The sequence below is a fragment of the Balaenoptera ricei genome, chromosome 2 (genome assembly GCF_028023285.1).
Source record: "Balaenoptera ricei isolate mBalRic1 chromosome 2, mBalRic1.hap2, whole genome shotgun sequence".
Taxonomy (NCBI): Eukaryota; Metazoa; Chordata; class Mammalia; order Artiodactyla; family Balaenopteridae; genus Balaenoptera; species Balaenoptera ricei.
This window is the reverse complement of record NC_082640.1, coordinates 30,568,786-30,595,340: the sequence shown is the minus strand read 5'-3', so window position 1 is coordinate 30,595,340 and position 26,555 is coordinate 30,568,786. Positions and strand designations below refer to the sequence as shown.

The window sequence follows — 26,555 nt, the reverse complement described above, 5'->3', positions numbered from 1 at the left end:
GAAGCTCTACCATTTGACATCTAACAATGTATGAATGATCCAGTTTCTCTACATACTTGCCAATGTTTGGTATTGTCACTGTTTTTTTGTATTAGACATTGTGATAGGTATATCGTAACATCTCATTAATTTGCATTTCTCTAAGGCTAGTGATGTGGGGTATCTTTTTATGTGCTCATTTGCCATCCATCTATCCTCTCCAGTGAAATGTCTCTTCATGTCTTTTTCTCATTTTCTAATTTTTAACTATTGAGTGTTGAGAGATCTTTATATATTCTAGCTACTTGTGCTTTGATGATTATGTTGTTTGTGAATATTTTCTCCCATTTTGTAACATGTCTTTTCATCCTCTTTAACCGGGTCTTTTCCAGAGTAAAATTTTAAAATTTTGATAAAATCCAATTTATTAACTTTTCCTTTTAGGGTCATGTTTTTTGGTATCAATCTTAGAACTCTTTGCCTTATCTTAGATTCTAAAGATACTCTCTGGTTTTTTTTTCCCTAAAAGCTTTATAGTTTTATAAAAGTTATATATTCTGAGTTTCATTTTAAGAGATCCAATTTGAGTTAATGTTGTATAAGGTATCAGACTTAGGTCAAGGGGTTTTTTTGTTTGTTTTTTGTTTTGTTTGCCTATGGTCATCCAGTTACTCCAGCACCATGTGTTGAAATGCCTGTCGTTCTTCCACTGAGTTGCTTTGCACTTTTGTCAAGAGTCATTTGGGCATATTTGTGTGGGTTTATTTCCGAGCTCTCTGTCTGTTCCATTGATCTATGTGTCTGTCCCTCTCCCAGTGCAGCAGAGTCTTGATTATTATAGCTACAAAAAGTTGTGAAATGGGGTAGACTGATTGCTCCCACTTTAGTGGGAGCAATAAGTTCTTTTTCAAACTTATATGAACTTTTCTAGTTCTTTTGCCTTTCCATACAAGTTTTATCATTATCTTGTCAATATCTACAAAAAATATCTTGCTGGGGTTTTGGTAGGGATTGTGTTAGACCTGTACATCAGTTGGGAGAACTGACATCTTTACTATGTTCAGTCTTCACAAACACAATACCTCTTTTCATTTTTTTAGATCTTCTTTGATTTCTTTCATCAGCACTATGAAGCTTTCACTATGCAAGTCCTATACATGTTTGGTTAGATTTATACCTAAATATTTCATTTTATTTAAGCAATGATAAAAGGCATTGTATTTCTTTCTTTTTTTCTTCGTTGCTGTGCGCAGGCTTTCTCTAGTTGCCGCGAAGCGGGGGCTACTCTTCATTGCGGAACACGGGCTCTAGGCACGCGGGCTTCAGTAGTTGTGACACGCGGACTCAGTAGTTGTGGCTCTCGGACTCTAGAATGCAGGCTCGGTAGTTGTGGCGCACGGGCTTAGTTGCTCCACAGCATGTGGTATATTTCCAGACCAGGGGTCGAACCCGTGTCCCCTGCATTGGCAGGCAGATTCTTAACCAGTGCGCCACCAGGAAAGTCCCAGGCATTATATTTTTAATTTTGATGTTCATGTGTTCATTGTTAACATACAGAAATATAACTGCTTTTGCATGTTAATCTTATATCCTGCAACCTTTCTGAACTTGCTTATTAGTTCTAGGAGTAGATTCTTTAAGATTTTATACTTGATAATGTCATCTACAAATAAGGGCAGTTTTATTTCTTCTTTTTGATCCTTATGCCTTTTATTTCCTTTTCTTGTTTTGTTGCCATGGCTAGAACTTCCAACCTAGGGCAGACATCTTTACCTTGTTCCTGACTTTAGGGGAAAGCATTCAGACTTTCACCATTAAGTATAATGTTACTTGTAGGCTTTTTTTGTAAATACTCTTCAGCAAGTTGGTGATGTTCCCTTCTAGTCATAGTTTGAGAGGTTTTTTTCTTTTTTAAATGAATGGGTATTGAATTTTGTCACTGCCTTTTCCTTGTTGAGTGACACGATTATGTGATTTTTCTTCTTTAAATTGTTAATATGGTAGGTTATATTGGTTGATTTCTGAATATTGATCCAGTACTGAATCTGACCAATCCCCACTTGGTCATGGTGTTTCCTTTTTTATATATATATTACTGAAACCTGTTTGCTAATATTTTGTTAAGGGTTTTTGTGTCTGTGTTCATGAGGATTCTTGGTCTGTAATTTTCTTTTTCTTTCTCTCTCTTGCTCTTTTTTTTTTTGGACTGTCTTTGTACTGTCAGGGTAATCCTAGCTTCAGTAAGTGAATTGGGAAGTGTTCCCTCCTCTTTTATGTTCTGGAAGTGATTGTGTTGAATTGGTGTTAATTCTTTAAACTATTAGTAAAATCTTCCAGTGAAACCATATCTCTTTGGCAGGGAGATTTTTTAAAAATTACAAACTAAGTTTCTTGGAAAGTTATAGGGTTGTTCAAATTATCCTTTTCATATTGGGGTGAGTTGTAGTAGTTTGTGTGTTCTGAGGAAGTGGTCCATTTCATCTAATTTATCAAGTATATTTGTGGAGTTGTTTGTAATATTCCCTTATTACACTTTTGCTGTTGGTAGCATCTGGGGGTATATTCTTTGTTTCTTTCCTGATATTGGTAATTTGTGTCTTCTTTTTTTTTTGCTTAGTCATTCTTAACTGGAAGGTTGTCAGTTTTATTGATCTTTTCACAAAATTAGCTCTTTGTTACACTTATTTTCTCTAGTGTTTTTCTGTTTTCAATTTCACTGTTTTCTGCTCTTTATTATTTCCTTCCTTCCTTTTGCTTTGGGCTTATTTAGCTCTTCTTTTTCTAGGATCTTGAAGTGGGTGCTTCGGTTATTGATTTGAGACTTTTCTTCTTTTCTGATGTAAACAATGGTGCCATAAATCTCCCTCTTAGCAATAGTGTAGCCATGTCTCACAGATTTTGGTATGTTGTATTTTCCTTTTCATTCAGTTCAATGTTTTGTTTTGTTTTTCCCTTGAGACTTCCTCTTGGACTTGTGGAGTTTTTAAAAGTGTGTTGTTTTGTTTCCAGCTGCTTGGAGATTTTTCTATTTTCCGTCCGTCGTCAGTTACTAGTTGGATTCCATTGTGGTTGCAGAACACATTCTGTAGGAGTTCAGTTCTCTTAAATTCATTGAGGTCAGGGTCTAATCTATCTTGGAATATGTTCTGTGGGCCCTTGAGAATAACGTGTATTCTGTTGTTGAGTAGAATGTTCTAAAAATGTTTATGAGAACCTGTTGGTTGATGGTGTTGAGTTCTTCCTCATCCTTTCTAATTTTCTGTCTGGCTGTTCTATCGAGTGTTGAGAGAAGATGTTGAAGTCTGGTAGGGCGGTGGCAGCCTCCCCATCCCCGGGCTCTGTCCTGCCTCTCAGCCTCTGAATGAAGCGTGCCGCTGCCCACGCCCAGCCTGGGCGCCCCTGCCCTGCTCCTCTGGCACTGCTCTCCCCTCGGCAGCAGCCTCCCCACCCAGGCCCTGCTTCCTCCTGCAACCTCATCCCATCTGCTCGCTGCCTTCCCGCAGTTCCTTGGACATCTCATCTGCCAGTCTTGTTTCCAGGGCTGTTACAGTTTTATTCGTTTTCTTCTCTTTTTCCTGTTATTTCTAGGGATTTGGGCCCTGAGTAGAGGTGGACCGAGGGCTCGGTTTTCCTTCGTGGTCCAAGCTCCTTAGTATTTTTATTGTGATGGTGCTAAGTGCTGTCACTGGTTGCTGTTAGTTACCAGATGCTGTACCAGACATGTATACTCGTCTGTGCATCTCATCCTCAGAATGGTTCTGCAAGTTGGATATTATCATGGCCACTTTTCACCAGGGGTAAGTGACAACCAGAGAAGTTCCCTGCCATGTCCAGGTCCACACAGCTGCTGAGGCAGAGCCAGGATGTGAACTCAGGCCTGCTGACCTGAAGCCCGGGTTGTCCCTTTGTGGCTGTGGTTCTCTGATGCTGGACACGGTGGTGGCCGGATGAGGACAGCTGCCACCAAGCCCTGTGAGCAGGAACAGAAGCAGGAAGGAAGGGTCCATGGTGTGCACGCGTATTCTTTTCCTTGTTTGCATTCACATTCCTTCCAAAGATATTTCAGCCTTGCTCTCTCTCTCAGCCTCAAATGTACTAAGCTGTGTACTCCGTCCTTCCTCCGATAATGGGGCAACGTGGGAGGTGGAGGGAAAGGATGGCGGGCCTCACCCCTGTCCTCTCTCCTCACTTAACCTCTCTTTACTCTCTCACTCTGTTAACCTTTTTTTTTTTTTTTTTCAGCCCTATGTTTGATCTTCCGCTTCTCACTCCCTGTAATGCTCCTTCCCTCTTTCCCCATCTGCTTCTGGTCAGCACTGGTGGTGGGTGGGCTCAGACTTGCCTGCACCTACCAGCCTTCAGCTCCATCATCATCATCATCATCATCATCATCATCATCATCATCTCCTTCATCTCACCCGCCAGGTGAGCTCCATAGACGGGGCCCTCCCTGCCGGTGCCTTGAGGGGCCCCTGGGTGTGAGCCCGGCCGCTGCATCACGTCCTCCTGGCTTCATGGCCCCTCCCAGCACCTGTGAGACAGGCTTTCTGGGCAGCCAGCTGTCCACCCCACCCCGGCCTGAGCAGAACTTGCTCTGTCAGGGAACCTGCAAGGCAGGCAGTGATGCCCTCACCCCTTTAACTCTAAAGGGCATCAGTCTTTTGGGGTGTTGCTCCCCTGAACTGATGCTTAGCAAGATTCAGACACTTGCCTGGGTCAGGACGGTGTCACCTGGAGCACAACCTGCCCTGCGTCCAGCTCGGAGAAGCACCCCTGGCCCAAGGGACAGATCCCAAGGCTGCTAGGGAGCAGGGCCATGGGCGGCTGCCAGGAACCCCGCCCGGGCCTGGCAGATGCCCTGAAACTGAAAAACTCTCTGCTCAGGCTGCATGAAGGACGTGCATCTTTTCAGTCTGTTGACTCTGTTTCTGGGAAGGAAAAGCGAAACAGCAGCAGGCAAATTCCTGTTGGTGTTTTTGTTCTCTGTTTTGACTGGGGAACTGAATCATGCCTTTTCTTTTCGCAAACATGAGACTGTTAAGTACCTAACAGCTAAATTAATCCTTGCCCATAAATTACTTAATTATGTTAATTCAGACTCACAGAATTCAGTCTCATTAGTGTTTCCATTAAGCAGTTTAGGCTTATGAGTGTTTTAAGAGGACAGTTTAAGCTACAGTTTAATCTTCAAAGGCTCCAAGTGCATTTTCCACTGCAGGAGGATTCTAAATGCCTTGGGAGGTTTGGGGGGATTTAGTGACTGTGGGCAGCTGTAGCCCCACATTCTCATCAAAGACCCCCCGCCTGCTGGGTCTGGGACCCCGAGGCTAAGAGGAGCCTTGGGAAGGAGGGGATGGACAAGCGTGGCCACAGCTCCTGCACCCTGTGTCCCCCTGGTGGCCACGCCCCCGCCACGCTGCCCTGCAGCCCCCCGCCCCAAGGACAGGTGAGCCGGTTCTAGGCTGCGTGTTGGGGTTCCTGAGGTTGTCCTCACAGACACTGAGTGGGAAGCAGCTCCGCTTCTGGGGGTGTGTGAGAAAGGCCGGGGAGAGCACAGGGAACAAGTCCAAGCCTACGTGACAAGCCGGTGGCCTCTGTTCTGGGTGGTGTGACTGTCTTATCACCACCGTGTTCTGGTCTCTGTCAAAGGCCAGCTCAGGGCATGTGCTCACGTCCTTGTCACAGGTACACATCCGCTAGGGCTCCTCGTGTTCCCACTTGCAGGATGGATACTCGGGTCCCCATCATGCTCTTCTGTCCCCTGTCCCAAGCTGCCAGCTCTCACTGGATCGCCTTGTTCTCTGGCCCCTGCTCCCTGGTGGAGAGACCACGAAAGTCAGTCCGGGTTTCAAATCTCTAGAGCATTGCTGAGGTTCTTCCACTTTTTTATAGTTCTCTGAAAAATCAGCAGAACCTGATTATAAAAGAGTGACCTGTTTTAAAATAGAGTTTTCATTACTATTTAGGTATGACAAGGCCCACAGATCAGGAGACAATGGCCATTGAACAGAGTTTGTTACTCACAGTTCCCAAGAGGATGGGTTATGCCTGGCATGGAGGACACACGGAAAAGCACCAGGGTCGGTCAGGAGGCAGAGGGAGCGAGGGGACCTGTGGGCTTCAGCCTTTATTGTGGTTTCTGCAGGAAAGAATGGGCGAGGTGGGGTGAGCAGGCTTAGGATGGGTTAGTTTGAATCATTTCAGGGCTCAGGGCTTAGGGGCTGCCCCTGCTTGTATGGTACCTGGCCCTGGCCCTGGGGTGATTAGGGCAGGTGGAGAGTAACCCCAACTGTAAAAGCCCCATAAAGGGGGGGTGCTTGGGGGGTGTGAGCTCTGGATTGGTTGGTTTGCATAGGAAAGATGTGCTCCTGGGGGAGTTCTGGACCATCTCCAGGAACTGGCCAGCCCTGGAGCATGGAGGTGTCAGTCCCTGCAGGGTCAGCAAGGCCCCAAGATGTCAAAGCATCAGAATACAGAAAATAAGAGACCCGGTTCAAGACCTACCTAGGAGGGGCCCAGGGCTCCGTGGCAGGACAGGCCAGTGAGTTCACTGGGGCACCGCTGGCTCTAGCTGTGTTTCCACTACAGAGGGAGATTGGGAACCTAGCAGGAGGCCAGGGGAAACTTGGCTTGGCCGTCAGCCGCGGGTCTCCAGGCATTTCGTGTGACAATGGCAAGTGCAGATGTGGCTCACAACCCGGCCGACCATGGCCCCCCCCCCGGGTCCTAGGAGGAGGCTGTCACATGTGGGTGTATTTAGAGATCTGAGAGCCCTGTTTGTCTTAGGCCATAATGAGAGTTAACAGAAACCTTTTAGGTTTTTAGCATTTCTAAACAACTGTTGCAACCTCACTTGGCCCAGAATGGCTGTTGGTAGAACAGAATGTACTGTAGTTTTAGTGGGGGGAGAAAAAAAAACCAAAAACCAATTCTCTGTGGATTTATGAAAATAAACTCAGAATTAATGAGCAAAATTTGTTGGGGAGGCCTATTTGTCACACTCAGGAAGCTACAATCTCATTTTACTTGCCTCTATTGCTCTAGCATTGCCATTCGTTTGCTGAAGGCAAAATACATTACTTCTAAATAAACAAAAGTGGGCCCCGTGCCCCGCTCCCCTGCCTTCCTGCAAACATTAATAACCGGCTGATAGCTGACTTCTTGTGTGTGTGTGTGTGTGTGTGTGTGTGTGTGTGTGTATGTGTGTGTGTCTGTTCTTCCTGTTACCTTTTTTGGGGCTTACCAACAGAAATGTATGTTCTCTTGGTTATGGAGGCTGTGAGTCCAAGATCAAGGTGTCGGAAGATCTGGTTTCTTCCGAGGCCTCTCTCTAGACCAGCACACACGGCTGCTTTTCGCTGTGTCTTCTCGTGGTCATCCCTTAGTCTGTGTTGTCTGTGTCAGAATTTCCTCTTCTTAAAAGGACACCAGTCATGTTGGATGGGTGCCCACCCATGTGACCTCATTTCAGCTTAATTACCCCTTTAAGGACCCCGTCTCCAAATCCAGCACTCTGATCTTACTGTTTACTGTTTTAAAATTGTTTATTTATTTTATATCGAAGTACAGTTGATTTACATTGTTGTGTTAGTTTCATCTGCACAGCACAGTGATTCAGTTTTATATATATTTTATATATAAATATTGTTTTTCAGATTCTTTTCCCATATAGGTTATTACAGAGTATTGAGTAGAGTTCCCTGTGCTATACAGTAGGTCCTTGTTGGTTATCTCTTTTATATTTAGTAGTGTGTGTATGTTAATCCCAAACTCCTAATTTATCCCCCACCCTTTTCCCCTTTGGGAAAAGACAAATATCATATGATGTCGCCTATATGCAGAATCTAAAAAAAAAATATAAATAAACTTATTTACAAAACAGAAAGAGACTCACAGACATAGAAGACAAATCCATTGCCTTTGAACATGGAACTTCTTCAGGACGTTTTCAGGGGAAATGCTGTGTCTCGGTCTGCTTCACATGGTCGTCTGCATGTCCACGGGTTTGCCTTGCCTTATACAAGCCTGTGGTTTGCAAAGTCCCACCATAAATTGGAGCAGGAAAAGAGAGGAAGGACAGGTCACTATGGAAAAAAAAGTGTTTTGGGTTTTTTTTTAATAAATTTATTTATTTATATTTATTTTTGGCTGCGTTGGGTCTTCGTTGCTGCACGCAGGCTTTCTCTAGTTACAGCAAGCAGGGGCTACTCTTTGTTGTGGTGCGCGGGCTTCTCATTGCGGTGGCTTCTCTTGTTGTGGAAAACAGGCTCGAGGCGCGTGGGCTTCAGTAGTTGTGGCACACGGGCTCAGTAGTTGTGGCTCACGGGCTGTAGAGCACAGGTTCAGTAGTTGTGGCGCACGGGCTTAGTTGCTCCGTGGCATGTGGGATCTTCCCGGACCAGGGCTCGAACCTGTGTGCCCTGCATTGGCAGGCGGATTCTTAACCACTGCGCCACCAGGGAAGTCCCGGTTAGTTTTTTTAACTTCATCAAGAGACTTGTAAAATCATTGCTTTCATCAGGTTCTCCTGGGGCCTTGAAGCTATCGTTGGGTGCAGGCCAGTTTATGGACAGTTCATTGTTTCCTGTGAGGCAAGCTATGTGATTCTTCCCTGGGGGGCTGAGCCCTGGCAGCACTAGGAGTTGTCCACCCAAATGCAAACCTGTCAGACCCTGCAAAGCCCCGTCCTCCTCCTCCTCACACTCCTCCCACCTGGTGCCACAGACTGGCCCTTGGAGTGGACGGCTCAGGCCTGCTTATCCTACCCTGGGAGCCCTGAACCCAGCCCACTGCTGAGTCGTGAGCACGCTAACAACCATGAGTGGATCTGCCATCCAAATGATTTGTCCACATTATTTTTGTACCTGACAGTTTATGGGAAATGAGTCTTTATTTTTTCATTGGAGAAATGACTGTTTTCTTCAGTTTGGCGTTTCCAGAGAGCCATTCACATTTAAAGCTAATATTGGAACAGCAGGTTTCCACTGAAAATATTTACCTTTTCCTTGTTGGCAACTTGTCAGTGTTGGGGGAAATAGATGCTTCATTAAAATCTAAATACATTATGCTTTCTTTCTCACACGTCAGTTACTCTTCCTCCAAGATGAGGAGCATTGTGAGAAGTGTTGGGAAAGCATTCTGGTCTTATGTTTTTACTTATTTTAGATGTCGTTTGGCATCTTGTTCTTGTTCAAAAAGAGGCATCCCAACACCTATCACTGGCATGGAGAAGCCCTAGGATAGCAGGTTAAATGTCACCCCTAGGACATCAGAATTGATTGTGGCTACAGTGTGACCGGCGGGGTCTCTTGCCCTGGAAAATCCATTGCCATATAGAAGGGCATAAAGAAAGCAGCTGCCATTTCTCAAAAAGCACAGGGCCCCAGGGCCTTAACAAATATTTAATCCTCCCCACTACCCTGGCAGGTAAGTTTTGTGGAAAACAAGGGCTCGGACAGTTTGAGACCCTGGGCCAAGGTCACACGCAGCCGAGATGAGATTCCACCCCAGGACTGTCTGACCCCTGCTCTCTTCCCCCAGCTGTGAGCTGCTCTTTATTTTGCCTGGGGCCCCGCCTTTGCCACACCACGTGGCCAACGTCCTGTACTGGTTATGGCCCCTCCTTGGGGTTCGTGGCTCCAAGAGCCTCTGGGCCCAGTGTCTCTGACGCAGCCAAAGAGACGAAGGCCCTGGGCACACAGACTAGCAACTGGGAAGGATGGTACTTGGGGCTACTCTGACTTTCCTCGTCCACCCAGAAATCTGAGAAAGGAGAAAGTGCGATGAGCTGATGCAGCAGAAGTGGCACCACCCCACGACAGATGCCCACAAACCCAGAAAAGATTTGGCCCTCGTAATAACCCCCTTGATCTTCAAAGGGAAATTGGCTCCCACTCTCTTGAAATTAAGAACCTCTGTTTATCAGAAGACACCATAACAAGTGAGAAGACAAGGCATCAACTGGGAGAAGATGTTTACAACATACATAACCAAGAAAGGATGAATTCCCAGTACAAGCAAAGCTAAGCAGTGTATTATGCGTACAGTTGTATTAAAGCACCCGTTTTTAAAGGCAATGGAAAGACTAGTCCAAAATTCTGAGCAGTTTCCTCCGTGAGGGGCAGGGCCTGGGTTGAGGCCACAGTGGCTCAAGTTCATATTTTCCCTAGATGGATGTTCACGTGTGTCTGTTATTTTATTAGGCTTTATAACTAACACGTTTGTGCCAGGCAATCCTTCATACATGTCAAATAGTAAATGTTTTAAAAGTAAAGGTAAAAAGTAGTTATTAACAACCCCCGGAGGTAGGTTTCACTATCCCCGTTTTTACAGATGGGGTCAGACTAGCTGCTGACACACACTGGGTACTTACCGCACTCCAGGCACTTTATATGAACCGTCTTTTTTAGTGTTTATGGCACCTCTATAGATACAATAATTTTCATCATCACAGTTTATAGAAAACAGAAGCTTAGTGAGACAAGGTAGCTCTTGTAGTCACTAGCTGGTCACGACTGGTGGTCAAAGCAGGGCTTCCCCCGTGGCCTGCCCCATGTCCCTCCCGTGGGTGAGGGGGTGACAAGGCATCTACCCCCACTTGTCCTGTGCTGCTGTCTCCGTGTCTGAACGATGGTGGCATCCCCACGCTGTCCTACTGCCAGGCACCTGAGGTTCTGAATCACTCGGGGGGTCATAGACCGGGAGGCCCAAATCACAGACAGTTACGTCCCACAGTTCTGGAGGCTAGAAGTCCAAGATCAAGGTGCTGGCCCACTGGTTCCCTGTGAGGCCCACGTGGTGGCTGGCAGACGACCACCATCCGTGTCCTCACGCGGTGGAGGGGACAGGAAGCCAGCGAAGGGTGCTAATCTTGCCCTGGGGCCACCCTCCTGACCTCACCTAAACCTAGTTACCTCCTAAAGTCCCACCTCCAGATGCCCTCACATCGGGGGTTAGGGCTCCAGCATGTGAATCTGGAGGGACATAAGCGTTCAGTCCATGATAGGCAGGGACGAGGGGAAGGGAAATAGATGGAGAGCCGGCAGGTAAAGCAGACGGTGTTGAAGTCTATCTCTGCTGCTCCCCTTTAAGGCTGTCCAGCTATAAGGAGCTGGTTCTCTGATGACCTCAGCCCCTTCCTCGGTCAGCACCCATGTGGCTGTGAGTACTCTTGTTGAGTTTTTGATGTCACCCGGGCCTAATCTCACTCTTGTTTTGCCGTGAATGTCCCTGACATTGTGTTTGAGTACAGTTTCGAGGTTCTAAGAGCAGGAGTTTCCAGTAGCTTGGTGTCCCAGCTAAGCACGGGGCCCGGATGCTGTAGCCAGCACCCCGGACAGCTGTGCGGGGGCCACGGTCCACACGGGGACCAGTGGCCACGCGGGGACCAACGTCCGCACGGAACCTCACCCACCCACCCACCTTCCATGCGACTGTCACGGGCCTGTGCTTCCAGGCATCCGCATGCTGGACGGAGACGTGACCGACGTGGTGGAGGCCAAGTCCCTGGGCATCAGACCCAACTACATCGACATTTACAGCGCGAGCTGGGGGCCGGACGACGACGGGAAGACGGTGGACGGGCCCGGCCGACTGGCCAGACAGGCCTTCGAGTACGGCATTAAAAAGGTGTGAGTAACCCAGAGCTGCGAGGGAGCCTCAGGGATGGGGGGAATAGTGAAAATATTTAACAGTGAGACATCAGAAGGAATAAAGCCAAAAAGATAATATTAAAAACACTCTCAATCCGACAAACCCAAAGATGATCTTCCAAATGCTCTTTATTTAACACTTCTATGCATATAGAAGGAACTGGGTTCACTCACCTTTTTAAGAAACAAATATGGGACCATCTTCATGCTGTTTCAAAGTATGTCTTATTAAACAACCAACATGTCATATAGGTAAGAAGAAATCTTGTCACGTAGGTAACAGTAAATAAACTTGAGGGACGTCCTTGGCGGTCCAGTGGTTAAGACTCCGTGCTTCCACTGCAGGGGGCGTGGGTTCCATCCCTGGTCGGGGAACTAGATCCCACATGCCGTGCAGTGTGGCCCCCCCCAAAAAAAATTAAAAAAATAAATAAATTTGAGCAGCATACACACAGAATTAGAGTGACAGGGGAGAGCCCCAAAGCAGGACAGCGATGGTGCCAGGACCAGAGCGAGGGAGAAGTCATTTGGGGGCTCAGGGAAGCGGCCGTCCACCAACGAGAGCAGAAGGACGTCACCTCATTACAGAGCAGCTGTTCTGGAAAGTACCAGCTGGTCACTCACCAGCCCTCTGGCTCTGAGCCTTGGAGCCTGACTGCCCCCAGCTGAGGGGTGTATGCAGGTAGGTGGTGGGGATCCCAGACTAACCACCTGGCCTGTTACCTGGGACAGTGCAGGTGGAAGGAGTGTCTGGGCCTCGGCCCACCTGCTCACAGGAACCCCGAGCCGAGGAGCGGTCTGCGTCCATCATGGGGAGTGTGCTCAGCCAGCACCCCCGCAGCAGCAGGTCTTGGCCGTGTTCTCTCCCTGCCAGCTCGCAGCCCAGTGTGTTTAGGATGTGTGGGGTGGACCCCATTGGGGGCTACACCGAGCAAACATCTGAGCATGGGCCCTCCACCCACCGGCTGAGGGGGAGCAGAGGAGGCTGGCAGGCTCCTCTCGGGAGGTCCAGCCCAGTCTCTCTGTGGTCATCAGTTGTGGGTCCTTGTGAGTCAGGAAAGCCTGGGTGGGGGGGTGTCCTGGAGATGACCCAGCTCTTACAAGCAGGGTGGCAAGGCAGATTTCTGGGCGAGGACAGCTTCTTGGAGCAGACACAGAGCTGTGGTCAGCGTCCGGGTGGCCCTGGGAGGCCCGGCGATGCTGGCAGGGTTGGGTCAGGAGGTCCAGGCATCCCCAAGGCAGGGTTTATACCTCTGGCTTCTACAGGAAACAGGACGGGGGCCAGGTCAAGCCCATTTTATTATCTATATTTTTTTAAACGTATTTTAAAAGTTCTTACCTTATTGTAAACCATGCATGATTAAAATGTGGTTAATAAATAGTTAACAAATCAGCTAGTACCAGAGGATTATAGTGAAAGCAGCCCTTATCACCCTCTGCCCATCCCCCCGTGGTGCCCCACAGAGGAGCAATCCTGAATTCTGAGCAACACCGGCTTCATCCAGCTCTCAGGGGAGTGTGGAAGGTGCAGAGAGGACCATGTGGTTCCCCGCCATTCTTGTCACAGTTTCTTGAAATACTGGTCATTTCATTTTTTTTTTTTAGTCATTCTGAATAAAATATGCCACATAGGGAGCCTTAAATCACAGCTGTCTGAAGTTGTCACTGAAAATCCTCCTAGAGATTTGATGATCTCAGACCGAACCACATTCTCCCATCTGTTTTTCCTCCGTGACGCCCTGTTGTTTGTCACCTATATCCTTTTTCTGTAAAATCTGACTTCATCTTTGGTAGATCGTGTGGGTTGGTGGTAGGAGACATCAGACTCTGTACTTTGGCATAAAGATGTGTTTGATGTTGGTCCTCATGTGGCTTGTCACCCAGAAGGGGAGAGTCAGTGTCACTGTGGCTGAAAGCACTGGCTTTGTCCAGATGCCGGGCATGTGCTAGCCCTCTGAGTCTGTGGATGAGGTCTCCGCTTCCCAGGCAAGATGCTCAAATACGTTCCGATGGGGTTGAGGTGGTGGCTTCCTGAACAGAAGTGCAAGTTCATAGCCGGGGTTGAAACGTCCCCTAGAGCCTCTGTCCTGTGGCTTCCATAGGAACGGAAGACCCGGAAAGTGAAAATGCAGTCCTCAGAGATGGCTCAGACCTGGGTGTTTCCTCTGCCTCGTTCCCACGTTCCCTTTCCAGGAAACTGTTTTCAGAAGGGAAAGAGGCTTTGGACGCCTTGATGCCTGTGAGAACTCATGGGTCTAGTGGTACCTGCAAAGTGCAAGGTGAAGAGATGCAAGTCTTTGGCATTCAGGCCTCTGTTATTCAAAGTGGGGTCCCAAGCAGCAGGGCTGGCATCACCTGGGAGCCCGTCAGAAGTGCAGAATCTTGGGCTCACCTGGACCAGCTGAGCCCAAGTCTGCGATGTAACGAGACCCCCGGGGATTCTCCTCACGAGTGTGAGAAGTGCTTTTTGAGGCCATTCTCCATGCTGCTGGAGCAGTAAGGTCGCTTGCCCTGCTTTGCAAAATGACAGCCTTTGATAAATAATTTGGAGTGAGGTGAGGAGTTGGAGGTGAAATAAAGATAGGCTCTGATGGGTTCAACAGCCTTTCATTCCAATTTTCGTTGCTTTGAACGAGCTTCTGATTAATCTTTTCCTACAGGTAGTTATGGGCACAGACACACGCATGTCCTTAGTCCTTTGTGCCTTTTTTCCAGAAGGTTGCCCTTTTTGCTAACTGTAAGTAACTTTTCTGTCGAGCTTTTGGCCGTTTGGGCAGGTCTACCTTCGAGATGTGGAAAACGGAGTGGATGAGGCAGTTTTGAGCCCTGGGACTGGGCTGTCCCTCGAGCCTCAGGTTGGAACTGGTGGGGATGTGGGAGTGAAGACAAACAGGCACAAAAGGGTGGGGACCTGTGGTCTACTTGGTCCAAAAGTGGGGTGTCCGGGTGCTTCTGGAGCAGGTGGGTGCCCTCAGTCCGGGTGGACTTGAGCTCCAAGGGTGTGTCAGGCATCCTGTCAGAAGCAGCGCTTCGGTCGGGCTACGGGGAATTGTATGATTTTGTTGAAAATTTTCTTTAAATTGGCCAGTTGTTGGACCTAAGTGTCAGTTTCCTCCTGTGTGTTTGGACAGGAGTATCCTTGGCAAGGATGCCGGAGCCGCCAGCCCACGTGGAGACGGGTATTGGCACTGCTCTCTGGGCCTGGCTGTGCCCACCAACCGTCCAGCCTTTCGGACTGAACGGGTCGGTTCCATCTTGGAACTGGTGTTCTTCTTTAGCTGGTGTTTGTGGCTGGGATGAGTGTTGGTTGGATCCCATGGGTGTGGGTTGGAGAGGCTGCAGGAGCTCCCCTGACCTGCTACTGTCTTCCAGAGACTTGCTGTCACATGTGTGTCCTTAAATGTGAAAACCTACACACAGGTGAAGCCGCTGGCCTTGGTTGCACTGGCAGTGTGGCCGCTTCAACGCTGACCCGTGGGGAAGCCCCGGGGCGCTCTCCTAGGATGGCCCCGGGGTGTTCTGGCCCTTGGCCCTTGTTCCTGCAAATCCTGGGCCCACCCGCTTTTCAAGGAGCTCGCTCTCCAGGAAGGATGCTTCTGCAGCTGGGTTTTCTGGAACTTTTGCCCTCTTCCTCCCCCAGAAAAATTAACGTCATAAATTCAGCCGTCAGCTTTCATCTCAGTGTACTTGAGGGCGCTGCTTGGTCTTTTTGATCATGGGTCATTGCGGTGGAAATTACTGGTGTTGCTCTGGGACAGAACAGCTTGTGTGAGGGCCTTGATTTTCCCGTGAAGAACAGGGAGGACTTTCTGGGCCAGCTTCTCAGTATGACGTTGTGATTCTGCGGTGTCATAGCTGTTGCCGCCAACACTCTATGAAAATTGGAACGACGGAGCCCACCAGCCCACAAACCACGCACTGGGCGGCCTCTGTCTGGTCTGAGTGCATCCTCCTCAGCCCCCTCCCTCTTCAGGGGCGGAGGGGGGCGCCGGACAGGGGTGAGACCAGCTGGGGGTCCGTGTGGGCTGACACCTGTCCTCTCCCCTCCAGGGCCGGCAGGGCCTGGGCTCCATTTTCGTCTGGGCGTCGGGGAACGGCGGCCGAGAGGGGGACCACTGCTCCTGCGATGGCTACACCAACAGCATCTACACCATCTCCGTGAGCAGCACCACCGAGAACGGCTACAAGCCCTGGTACCTAGAGGAGTGTGCGTCCACCCTGGCCACCACCTACAGCAGCGGGGCCTTCTACGAGCGCAAAATCGTGAGTCCTCGGCGGAACCCCGGGGGATGAGCTCCTCGTCCCATTCCCGGGAGGACGGGCCAGTCAGGGCAGTGTGTACCTGGCCCCGGGCCCAGCCTTGCCGTCAGGGCACTAGTTGTGCCTCAAGGAAAACCCCAGGCCCTTGGCAACCTTCCTCAGACCCTGCCTTTCTAATTTTGGCACAAAATACCAATTAAAACCCTCTCTGTCTCTAGGGATCTAAAAATACCCTTTAAGAACGGGGTGTATTCTCAGCACAGTGTCTTTTTTTAGCTTTCTACTTTCTGTGGTCACATCGCTTGGGATCCAACTGGCCAGTTCAGTTTCAACGTGCAAAACAGAGTGAGAGAAAGTCTTGCTTCTTGTACTGAAACAGTTTAGAAATCCGAGTGTCCTAGGTGTTCCCTTCCTCACAAAAGGACTTTTCCAGACACTTCAGGTTGAGAGTGGTTTCTGTCGGTTATGCTCACTTCAATGAACATAAGTGCGGTTTATCTTTTAGAGAGTAACTTTTAGTTTAGTGATGGGTGAAGTTTGTGCTTGTTCCTTCCCTACGTGCTTTCCTACTTTAAAAAAATGTAAGAGGGGAGGGTTTCAAGTTGAAATGAATGCAGAATTCAAATGCACAGTCATTAAGATGGTTTTTAGACGTTTAAAAAAGGAGACCGTGGAGCTGGCCAACTGGTTTAACCTGAAAGCTCACTGGCGTCTTTTCATTTCTCCTGTTGCCTGGCCACATCTTTAGACATTATTTGCAGGCATATTTTTACATTTTTCTGCGGGAGCGTGCAGGCTTCCCGTTCCCTGATTTGCTCTGCACCAGCGGGAAGGTCAGCCGCGATCCTCCCACCGCCAGCCTGGCAGCGGCCCGGGCTGGTTCACGAAGGTATTAATTTATTTTCCTTTTCTACTGGACCGTGCACCCCTGGGATGGGGCTGAGATTCTGAATGGTGTCCTGTTCATTTAGGAATCTAGCTCGTTTGAACACGGACTTGCTGGAGTCTCATTAAGCAGAACCTGACAGAGGCCTCGGCTGGAGGGGGCAGAGAGGTGCTGTGTGCCGGGGGCTCTGTGCTGGGTGGATGCCATTCCCCATCCCTGGGAGCAGGGCTTGCAGCTTTATTTGCTTAATTAATCACACGGCATCTGCATGTGTGTACGTGTGCATGCGTGGGCACACGCCTTAGCTACAAAATGCCTTAATTTCTTTTTCTTTTTTAAAACAATTCTCTGAGCCCTAATGTATGGTAAGAAGGGTGTCGCTGGGCAGAGGGTGAAAGAGAAAATCACACTCCATTGCAGCTGCTGTCCTGGTGCTCGTCCCTGGTAGTATGGGTGGCAGGTTGTTTTTTGTTTTGGTTTTTGTTTTTTCCCCCAACTCAACAAGGCCAGGTGTTTGCTCTGAGTCCCTTAGTCCCTCAGAGACCCTGCCAGGGGGTGAGCCCCTGCCCTGGATGGTGGGCAGCTCGCGTCTGCACGTTCAGGCAGGTGTCCATGGAAATTGGAGCTCGGACCCCTCGTCCTCTTCTCTTGCTACCATCCAGCGAGTGCCGACCTGCGAGGGGTTGCCCGGTGCTGAGACAGGGCTTGTGATCAAATAAGTTGCACCTGAAGCGGCATCTCTCCCTCATTCATTCACTCACTGAACACGGCCAAGTACCAAGCAGGATGTAGGGTTTCAGGAAGGGGCTGCCCACCTTGGTTCAGCCACCCCCTCCCTGTGGGGAGGCCCCTCTACTCATGCCCCTTTCTCTGAGGCTGGAGAGCCAGCCACGAGCCTTACCTGCTCTTGGGAGCTTGGTCTGCTGCCCACACAATCTCAGTTTCCCTCACTGGCCACCTTTGACTGAGTACAAGTATGTGCCAGGTGCCAGCTGTGCTTTCACAGGAGCCCCGTGAAGGACTTGGCATTAAGCCCCTTTGCAGATGAAGATCCTGGGGTCAGAGAGGTTGCATCCTCATCCCTGCTCCCTTGCCCTCCCCAGTGTCAAGGTCCTGCTGAACTAGGAGGGGGGAGGAGGCTGGTCTCCACCAGCATCCCTGTCGAATCTTCCTCTGTGTTTGTGACACGGGCTGGATCCCTCTCACTGGTGATGGTCAGCCCAGCTGAATCATGAGGAAGGAAAATGCTGTGTTTGGAAGAGGATCTGGACTGTTACCACGGGGGAAATTCGTTCTCAAGGGTTTTGCAGATGGGTTGCTGGAGCCTTGCAGTTGGTGGGTATATTAGTCTCCTATTGCTGTCATAACAAATTGTCCCAAACTTCGCAGCTGGAAACAGCACAGCTGTGTCATCTCACAGCTCTGTGGGCCAGAAGTGCTGCAGCCTCCACTGGGTCTCACGAGGCTGATGTCCAGGTGTTGGCCGGGCTGCGTTCCTTTCCAGAGGCTGGAGGGAGAATCCATTCATTGTTCATCCAGGGTGTTCACAGAACTTAGTTCCTGGTGGTTATAGGACTGAGCTCCTGTTTCCGTGTGGGCTGGCTGCCGAGGGCTGTTCCCAGCTTCTGCGGGCCACCCATGTTCCTGGCTTTTGTCCCCCCAGCGCCCTCTTCAAAGCCAGCAGGGAGGGTCAGGTCCCTCGTAAGCCTCTGTGACAGACTTTTAAGAGCCCTCCCTGTAGTTACATCGGGCCTGCTAGATAATCCAGGATAAATCCGCGATTTAAGGTCAGCTGGTTAGCAGCCTTAGTTCCACCTGCAAAATGCATGGGAGTCACACTAGGGCCAGTGTCCCATCCAGCACAACAGGCATCTCCCAGCTGTACCCACGCGTGCTTCTCCGTTTCAGTTCAAAGGGAAGGTGCAGTCAGGCTGGACTGTGGTGAGGCCCAGAATCAGTGCTCACCCCCGTCACCAAGGGGCACAGTTGTAGCTCCTGCTGCAGACAGAACTGGGTGCTCTGGGACACTGTCAGCTACCTGGGAGGACGTCCTGGTGGAGAGTGCTCTGTGACCTTCTCTGACCGATGGCCGACCTCTGGCTCACGGCAGAGATGCTCTCTGGGCCAGACGGCACCTGCACGTGTTTCCCTGCTCTGAAGTCTGGAGTGACTTGGGGGTTGTTGATGGGGGCCCTGGCAGGGGGTCTTGCCGCGGAGGCCCCTCTGTTTCATTCTGTCTCTCTGTTGAGTCTCGGGCTGCATCTGCAGTGGTGGGGGGCTGTGGCCTTGACCCCGTTCCCACCCCGCCATCACCCTGTTGCTGCAGGGGGTGCCAGACACGCAGAAACCTCCGTTGCCAAGGTGTGTCTGCATAGCACCTCTTCCGTCCCTGGGGCCAAGGTCACGCCTGCCCAGGGGCAGTGTCCTGAGCAGCCTCTGACCTGGCTGCTTGCTGCCCCCGCCCAGGTGACCACGGATCTGCGCCAGCGCTGCACCGATGGCCACACCGGGACCTCAGTTTCGGCCCCCATGGTGGCCGGCATCATCGCCTTGGCGCTGGAAGCAAAGTAAGTTCCCACCTACCTTCCCTCCTTTTCCTTTTTTTAAAAAAGTTTTTATTGTGGTAAAATACACATAACGTACAATTTACATTTTACACACCATTTTAAGGGTGGTGCTCGTTAAGCACATTCACTGTTGAGTGACCGTCGCCGCCAGCCATCTGCAGAACATTTTCGTCTGCCCAGACTGAAGCCCTGTACCCATCAGACAGCTTCCTGTGTGGTCTGCTGGGGCTGCCATAATGAAACACCACAGGCGGGGCTTAAACAACAGAAACGTACGATCTCACAGTTCTGGAGGCTAGAGGTCTAAGATCGCGGTGTTGGCAAGGCTGTTTTCCTCTGAGGCCTCTCTCCTTGGCGTGTCAGTGGCCACCTTCTCCCCATGTCCTCACGTGGCCTCTGTGTGTGTGTGTTTAGATCCTTCTATAAGGACACCAGTCATGTTGGATCAGGGCCCACCCTAATGACCCCATTTCACCTTAATCACCTCTTTACAGACCCCATCTCCAAGTGCAGTCACGTCTGAGGTCCTGGGGGTCAGGGCCTCAACGTGTGATTTTGGGGAAGGGACGCAATTCAGCCCATAATGCTCCCCATTTCCCCCTCCCCCAGCTCCTGCCAACCACCGTTCTAGTTTCTGTCTTTATGAACCTGACTCCTCTCAGACTTCAAATTTGTGGGATCACACAGTGTTTGTCCTTCTGTGTCTGGCTCACTTCACTCAGCCTAGTGTCCTCCAGGTTCACGTCAGGATTTCTCCTTCACGGGCGTGAGTGGCTTCTTCCCTTCTCTCCCGTTTTCAAGCTCACAGTCTCCTGCCCTTCGTAGGAGCACAGGGAACCGAGGGGGTGCCCCAAGCCTGCACCGCACCCCAAGACCACACTTCAGGCTGATACAGCTGCCCTTTGTCAACTTTAGTTCATAAGTTGACAATACAGTGGTGATGATTTATCTGCTTTAAGATGAATAAAACCCCTAGAGTTGTCAATGGGTGGATGGTTCAGAAAAAGAGACTCTACTACACATACAGTCATGGGGTCAAAAACAGATTTTAGTTTAACTATCAAAACTGGCTCAGAACATCCCAGCCCTTTGAAGGAGTCATTTGCTGCAGATGAGATTTTAAATGATTCAGAAGTTATATTTGGGTGGCTGCAATCCTTCTAATTATGTATGTTTGCTTGTTGATTTGCATCAGGCGAAAGAGTGTAAAACTCAAATGCTACCCGTTTCACAAAGAAAGAGTGAAATATGTTTGATTTTCAGGCCAAAATGATGGCTTCTGTGTCCTAAGGCTCATTTAAAAAATGCTAAATAGTTGCTTGTGTGGAAAGTTGCTTTCACATACTTGGTGATTCGTTGTTTTATATTTTCTTTCCTTCCTTATTGGAAACATGCAAGGAGTTTTGTTAGTTGAAACTAAATAGAAAACAAACCCCGCTTTGTGCCGGATTGTCCCATTAAACTTGGCCTGTGGACTCATGAATTCCCCGATCACTGCCTCATCATTTTAGCTCTTCCTCAGAATTTTACAGGTGGTAGGTCAAGCACACGTCATTGGAAACAGTGTCCACTTAGAGCATTTAAACGCATAGGGTTGGTCCAGGAAGGAACTTGGTGTAACCAGGGACACTGCCGGCCTCAGCTGAGGGGCTTTGGAGGCGGGGGTAGTGTCTGGACAGCTGCTCATGTGTGCAACAATTTTGCTGTGGAAGGAGGCCAGGCAAAGCCAGGTCACCTAGGGGGAGAAGCAGTGTGTGACAAGGATGAAGGAAGAGCCTTATGTGTAAGAACCACCCCCAAAGCCCAGCAATCCCTTCTTCATTTAAAAAAACATTTTAAACACCATTTCTTAGACATGTTTTCATACAACTATATATGTGATTTCATTACTATCATCAAAAATGAAATGGAGTTTCTCCTAGTAAGATGGTTTCTCACATCCTCCCTTTCTGGACCCTTTCTGTGTCAGCTCTGAAGCCCAGGCTTCCTGGCATCTGTGCTGAGCTCCCGGGGGGCTGGCTTTCTCCATCCTTGGTGGACCTTGCGGATGTGAGGGGTGACGAGCCCGGCCAAGCAGGGAAAAGGGCGGCAGGCACATCTGCTGTCTGGACTCCAAAGCCTGTGCATGCGCCTCTCCGCCAGAGGGCAAGGCTGTGGGCCACTCGGGGCCTCAGATCCTCCTCTAACAGTGAGGCTGGCTGTGGTCCTCAGGAGGGCAGTGGATACGGGGAGGATAGCAGGTCAGCTTGTGCCAAGAAAAAGTCTGGAAACTGTACTGATGGGAACAGTTGGGATAGGCAGCCAGGAGGCCACTGACTGGCCGGGGACCAGCACAGTGTCAAGAGCGTGGTGGAGAAATCAGGGGAAGCCAGGGCTAGACCCCAGAGAGCGGGAGCCCCCAGGGAGGAGGAGTACACAGGCCCCCCAGGACTCAAGCCACAGGTGAGCTTCCAGTACTAAAGCAGGCAAAGAGGGGGCATTTGTTGGGAAAGTAAAATAGTGCAGCTGTTGTGAAAAACAGTGTGATGGCTCCTCAAAAAATGAAACAAAGAATTACCATATAATTTAACAATTCCACTTGTGAGTGTGCACCCAAAAGGACTGAGAGCAGAGACTCGAAGAGATATTTATACAGCCATGTTCACAGCAGCATTACTCACAATAGCAGAAGGTGGAAGCAACCCAGATGTCCATCGATAGATGAATGTGGTCTATGGAATGTCATTCGGCCTTGAGAAGGAAGGAGGTTCTGACCCCTGCAGCAACGTGGACGAACCTGGAGGACATTATGCTGAGTGAACTAAGCCAGTCACAGAAGGACAGATATCTTGGGACTCCACTTGTGTGAGGCACCTGGAGTCATCAAATCCATAGAGACAAAGTAGGATGGCCTGGCCAGGGACCTGGGGGAGGGATGGGGAGTGAGTGAGTGATGGGGGCAGAGGTTCAGTGGGTTAAGATGATCACGTTCTGGAGACGCACGGTGGTGACAGCTGCATAGCAAGGTGAATGTATTTAATGGCACTGAACTGTACGCTTAAAAACGGTTGAGATGGTACATTTTATGTCATGTATATTTGCAGACACACACACAAAGAGTGGGCAGTTGGAAAGATGCCTGTGAGGACTGGCCAGGGCAGGTGCTATTTAAGAAGAGGTGGCGATGGCCACGTCCAGGGAGCTCCCGCTCTTTTTTTTTTTTTTTTTTTTTTTGGTCATGCTGCGTGGCTTGCAGGATCTTAGTTCCCCAACCAAGGATCGAACCCATAACCCCCTGCAGTGGAAGCACAGAGTCCTAACCACTGGACCGCCAGGGAAGTCCCCAGGGAGTTCCCATTCTTGTCTGTGACGCGGTCCTAGCGCTGTGGACAGAGCAGGGTTCTGAGAGCATCATTGTCAGGTGGATCCTGTTTTGAGGAGTGTTGAAAAGGCAAGCAAATGTGTCTTAGTGTCCAAGATATCTCATCTCTGCATTTTTAATCGTGAGCAAGTGTTCTTTTAATGAAATGTTTCTACTCTGCACCAAAATGAATATATTGTTAATGTAGAATTACTAAAATCTCAAATTCTAGTGTGTGGGCAGTGGTCCTGGGCATGGGGTCTGAGTAGGTGATGGCTGGGCATGCCCCGGCCCACGGAACGCTCACTCACATAGTGAAGACCAGTCCAGATTCTCCCAACACGTGCTGATACGTAAGGCTGTCCTCTCCCCGGGGCCAGAGTTTGCCATAGAGCCTCATACAGACTCAGGTGGATCGTGGTAGCAAGGCTGGGCTTTAACACTGTGGGTTTTTGGTCACCCATTGTACTATCTTATCTCAGGGTTTGATGACTAGAAACCGTTCTTTACAAAGAGGCTGTGACGTTGACCCTTGACAAGGAGGGGAGCCCGCGGAGCCTTCCTCAAGTCCAGGCACGAGGCCAGCTCCCAGCGCCCCACCTCTGATGGGCCTTGCGGCCGCCTTACAAAACCACGTGAGTACAGCCGTCTGTCCTTGTGTCATTGCAGCAGCCAGCTGACCTGGAGGGACGTCCAGCACCTGCTGGTGAAGACGTCCAGGCCGGCCCACCTCAAAGCAAACGACTGGAAGGTGAACGGTGCTGGTCATAAAGGTGCGGCCAAGACTCCGGGGCTGAGTGGGTCCTGACCTCCTGGAGCCTGTATAGGCGGGGACATGAATTTCTCAAAAAGAACCCCCAAATAACATTAATTATGTGTCACGAGAATGAAAAGTACAAATCCAGTAGTTTAAGGAAAGTACCCTAAGGTCACTCAAGTTCTGGGCTCGCTAAGCCTCACGACTTTTGCCATGTCAGGGGCCACCTGTACCAGTATTGACTTCATAGTTCTCTTTAAATGGGCTTGCCCATTTTTATTTTTATTTTTTTTACACAAAGAAATATATTTTAAAAGGAAGCTCTATTACATCTAGTTACTCATGGGTTTGATATGTAGTTATGTTTTTTCTAATGCACATTAAAACAAATCCATAATTATTAAGATAAATGATGTTTGCTTATGTGCCACCTAAGGACAACTTGCATTCTTAGCCCTGGGTAGCTCTACGATTTTGAAACTATCCCTCAGTTTCCTCACCTGTACAAGGAGGACATTGAGATAGTTATATAAGTTACTTTCTAACTATAAAACTTCTCTCATCAAGCCCTTGTGTTTTAAAAGGGCTCTGTCCCCATCATAGCCTGGGACAGACACAGGTACCATGAAATCAACCCACAGTCCAGGCTTGTAACCCAGATATTTGGAGCCTCTTGAGCAGGTTATTATAGGACTGTGCCACTGGCTTTGTTTGTCTCGCTTCTTACCAGAGATACTTGAAAAAGATTTACATTCAGCCATGGTATGGTAGGGAGGACTTTTTTTCCTTTTCTTTAGCTCAGGTCCAACTATTTTGACACCAAGCCTGATACTACCCTTTGAAAAATATAGGTCAAGCATTGTTACCCTAAGTTCCTAGGGACATTCCTTTTAATAAGGAGGCCATTGATTAGGCCTGATGCATCTTTGTCTTGCAGGAATGTTTGTGGTAGTGGTGTGCTGTAACAAGAGCTGACCTACATTTCAATTTTGGCCTAATTAAATAGGAAAAGAGATTGTATCTAGTTCTTGACCTTGCCTCTTAAATTCAACTCTGAAACTCTCCTGCGTTGGCCAAATTAAACACCAGCTTGGGCCAGCCTGTGTGCTGGGTGATGCTGCTCTCCCTGAATGCCCTAGAAATTCAGCAGGGAAAGCAAATGGCAAAAGAGACGAGCAGCGCCTTGTTTTATTGTGCTTATTGCACGTCGTGGTTGCGTGAACTAAGGCGTCTCATGTTTTGCTTTTCTTGTCCGGTTCAAAATTCGGGGAGCGCAGATGCCAGGAAGTCCCTTTAATATAAAGAAACTCGCCCTCATCTCACAAAAAGAAAGTACTAGCCCCCCCCCAACACTTCCTTTATTTTGCACCAAAATGGGACGTATTTTCTGGCCCTCACTCCTGGCCTGAAAGAGTTGAGAGAGTAAAGCAGCTGGGAGTGTCCTCAGAAGGACGGGTGCTGTGGCCCGGGGCTCTCAGGCGCTGGCAGGGGCCCTGCAGCCCTGGAGGGACACAGGTGGCCTGTCCCCGGACGGTGGTGGCAGTGGGGAGCGGGGTCTGAAGGCCCTGTCTTTTCAGTTAGCCACCTCTATGGATTTGGCTTGGTAGACGCGGACGCCCTCGTCGTGGAGGCCAAGAAGTGGACCGCGGTGCCCCTGCAGCACAGCTGTGTCGCCGTCACAGACAAGAGGCCCAGGTGAGCTCGGCTCTTCCCGTGTGTCCTTTGGACTCTGCTGGAAGGTATTTCGGGGAGGGGGGAGATAGGTGTTCACACACGCATTCCTGTGCACATTGGTGGGGACATGCGTACGTGGGTGCGTGCAGTGCGTCTCTATATATGTGTGCATTTTTTTTCTTGTGGATTGTGAAACAGGAAAAGGAATCGATTCTTAATCCAGTACTGTTCTGAGGCCTTTTGCTGTCATTGTAGTTTCCCCTTTTGTCAATTGCTCCATTCTGAGGCGTCCGTCCCTCAGCCTGAACCCCAGCCTAGGATCGGAAATTCTTAGCCGTAATATTTAGCAGAGCCACCCAGACCTGGGAGGTGCCCTGCTGGCTGGGGGCGATGGGCAGCAGCACCGAGCGGCCTCCTAGAGGCTGGAGCCGTAGCTCTGGCACCTCCACCGGCCCCGAGAGTCCGCAGTGAGACCCCGTTGGTCCTGGACCAGGGTGGCAGCCCCGCTTCTTCTCTGTGGCAGGAGAGGGTTTAGTATCCAGAGTGCACAGCAGCACGGTGTCTCAGATAAGCTCAGATGAGTGCACAGCATGGACTCAGATAAGCTTCAAGTGTAAACACTGGGATTTTTTTTTTTTAACATCTTTATTGTAGTATAATTGCTTTACAATGTGGTGTTAGTTTCTGCTGTATAGCAAAGTGAATCAGCTATATGTATACATATATCCCCCTATCCCCTCCCTCTTGCGTCTCCCTCCCACCCTCCCTATCCCACCCCTCTAGGTGGTCACAAAGCACCAAGTTGATCTCCCTGTGCTATGTGGCTGCTTCCCACTAGCTATCTATTTTACATTTGGTAGTTTATATATGTCCATGCCACTCTCTCACTTTGTCCCAGCTTACCCTTCCCCCTCCCGGTATCCTCAAGTCCATTCTCTACGTCTGTGTCTTTATTCCTGTCCTGCCCCTAGGTTCATGAGAACCTTTTTTTTTTTTTTTTTGGATCCATATGTATGTGTTAGCATATAGTATTTGTTTTTCTCTTTCTAACTTACTTCACTTTGTATGACAGACTTTAGGTCCATCTACCTCACTACAAATAATTCAATTTCTTTTCTTTTTATGGCTGAGTAAAGTTCCATTGTATATATATGCCACGTCTTCTTTATCCATTCATCTGTCAGTGGACACTTAGGCTGCTTCCATGTCCTGGCTACTGTAAATAGTGCTACAGTGAACATTGTGGTACATGACTCTTTTTGAATTATGGTTTTCTCAGGGTATATGCCCAGTGGTGGGATTGCTGGGTCATATGGTAGTTCTTAAAAAAATCAGCTGTACGGAATTCCCTGGCAGTCCAGTGGTTAAGACTGCGCTTCCACTGCAGGGGGCACAGGTTCAGTCCCTGGTTGGGAAATTAACATCCCGCAGGCTGTGTCAC

General features: G+C 49.2%; 1 protein-coding gene across 4 annotated transcripts in view; it reads left to right on the top strand.

Moving 5' to 3' along the window:
- PCSK6 (proprotein convertase subtilisin/kexin type 6) overlaps nucleotides 1–26,555 on the top strand; it is a 229,232-nt gene that overhangs the window by 135,373 nt on the left and 67,304 nt on the right. For 3 of the 4 annotated variants that reach the window (XM_059912273.1, XM_059912272.1, XM_059912270.1), the window contains exons 7-11: nucleotides 11,435–11,607; nucleotides 15,681–15,893; nucleotides 19,243–19,343; nucleotides 23,353–23,456; nucleotides 25,018–25,135. In XM_059912273.1, coding sequence (XP_059768256.1) covers nucleotides 11,435–11,607; nucleotides 15,681–15,893; nucleotides 19,243–19,343; nucleotides 23,353–23,456; nucleotides 25,018–25,135 — 709 coding nt within the window. The remainder of the gene's footprint in view (nucleotides 1–11,434; nucleotides 11,608–15,680; nucleotides 15,894–19,242; nucleotides 19,344–23,352; nucleotides 23,457–25,017; nucleotides 25,136–26,555) is intronic. The other variant, XM_059912271.1, reaches the window with a different exon arrangement.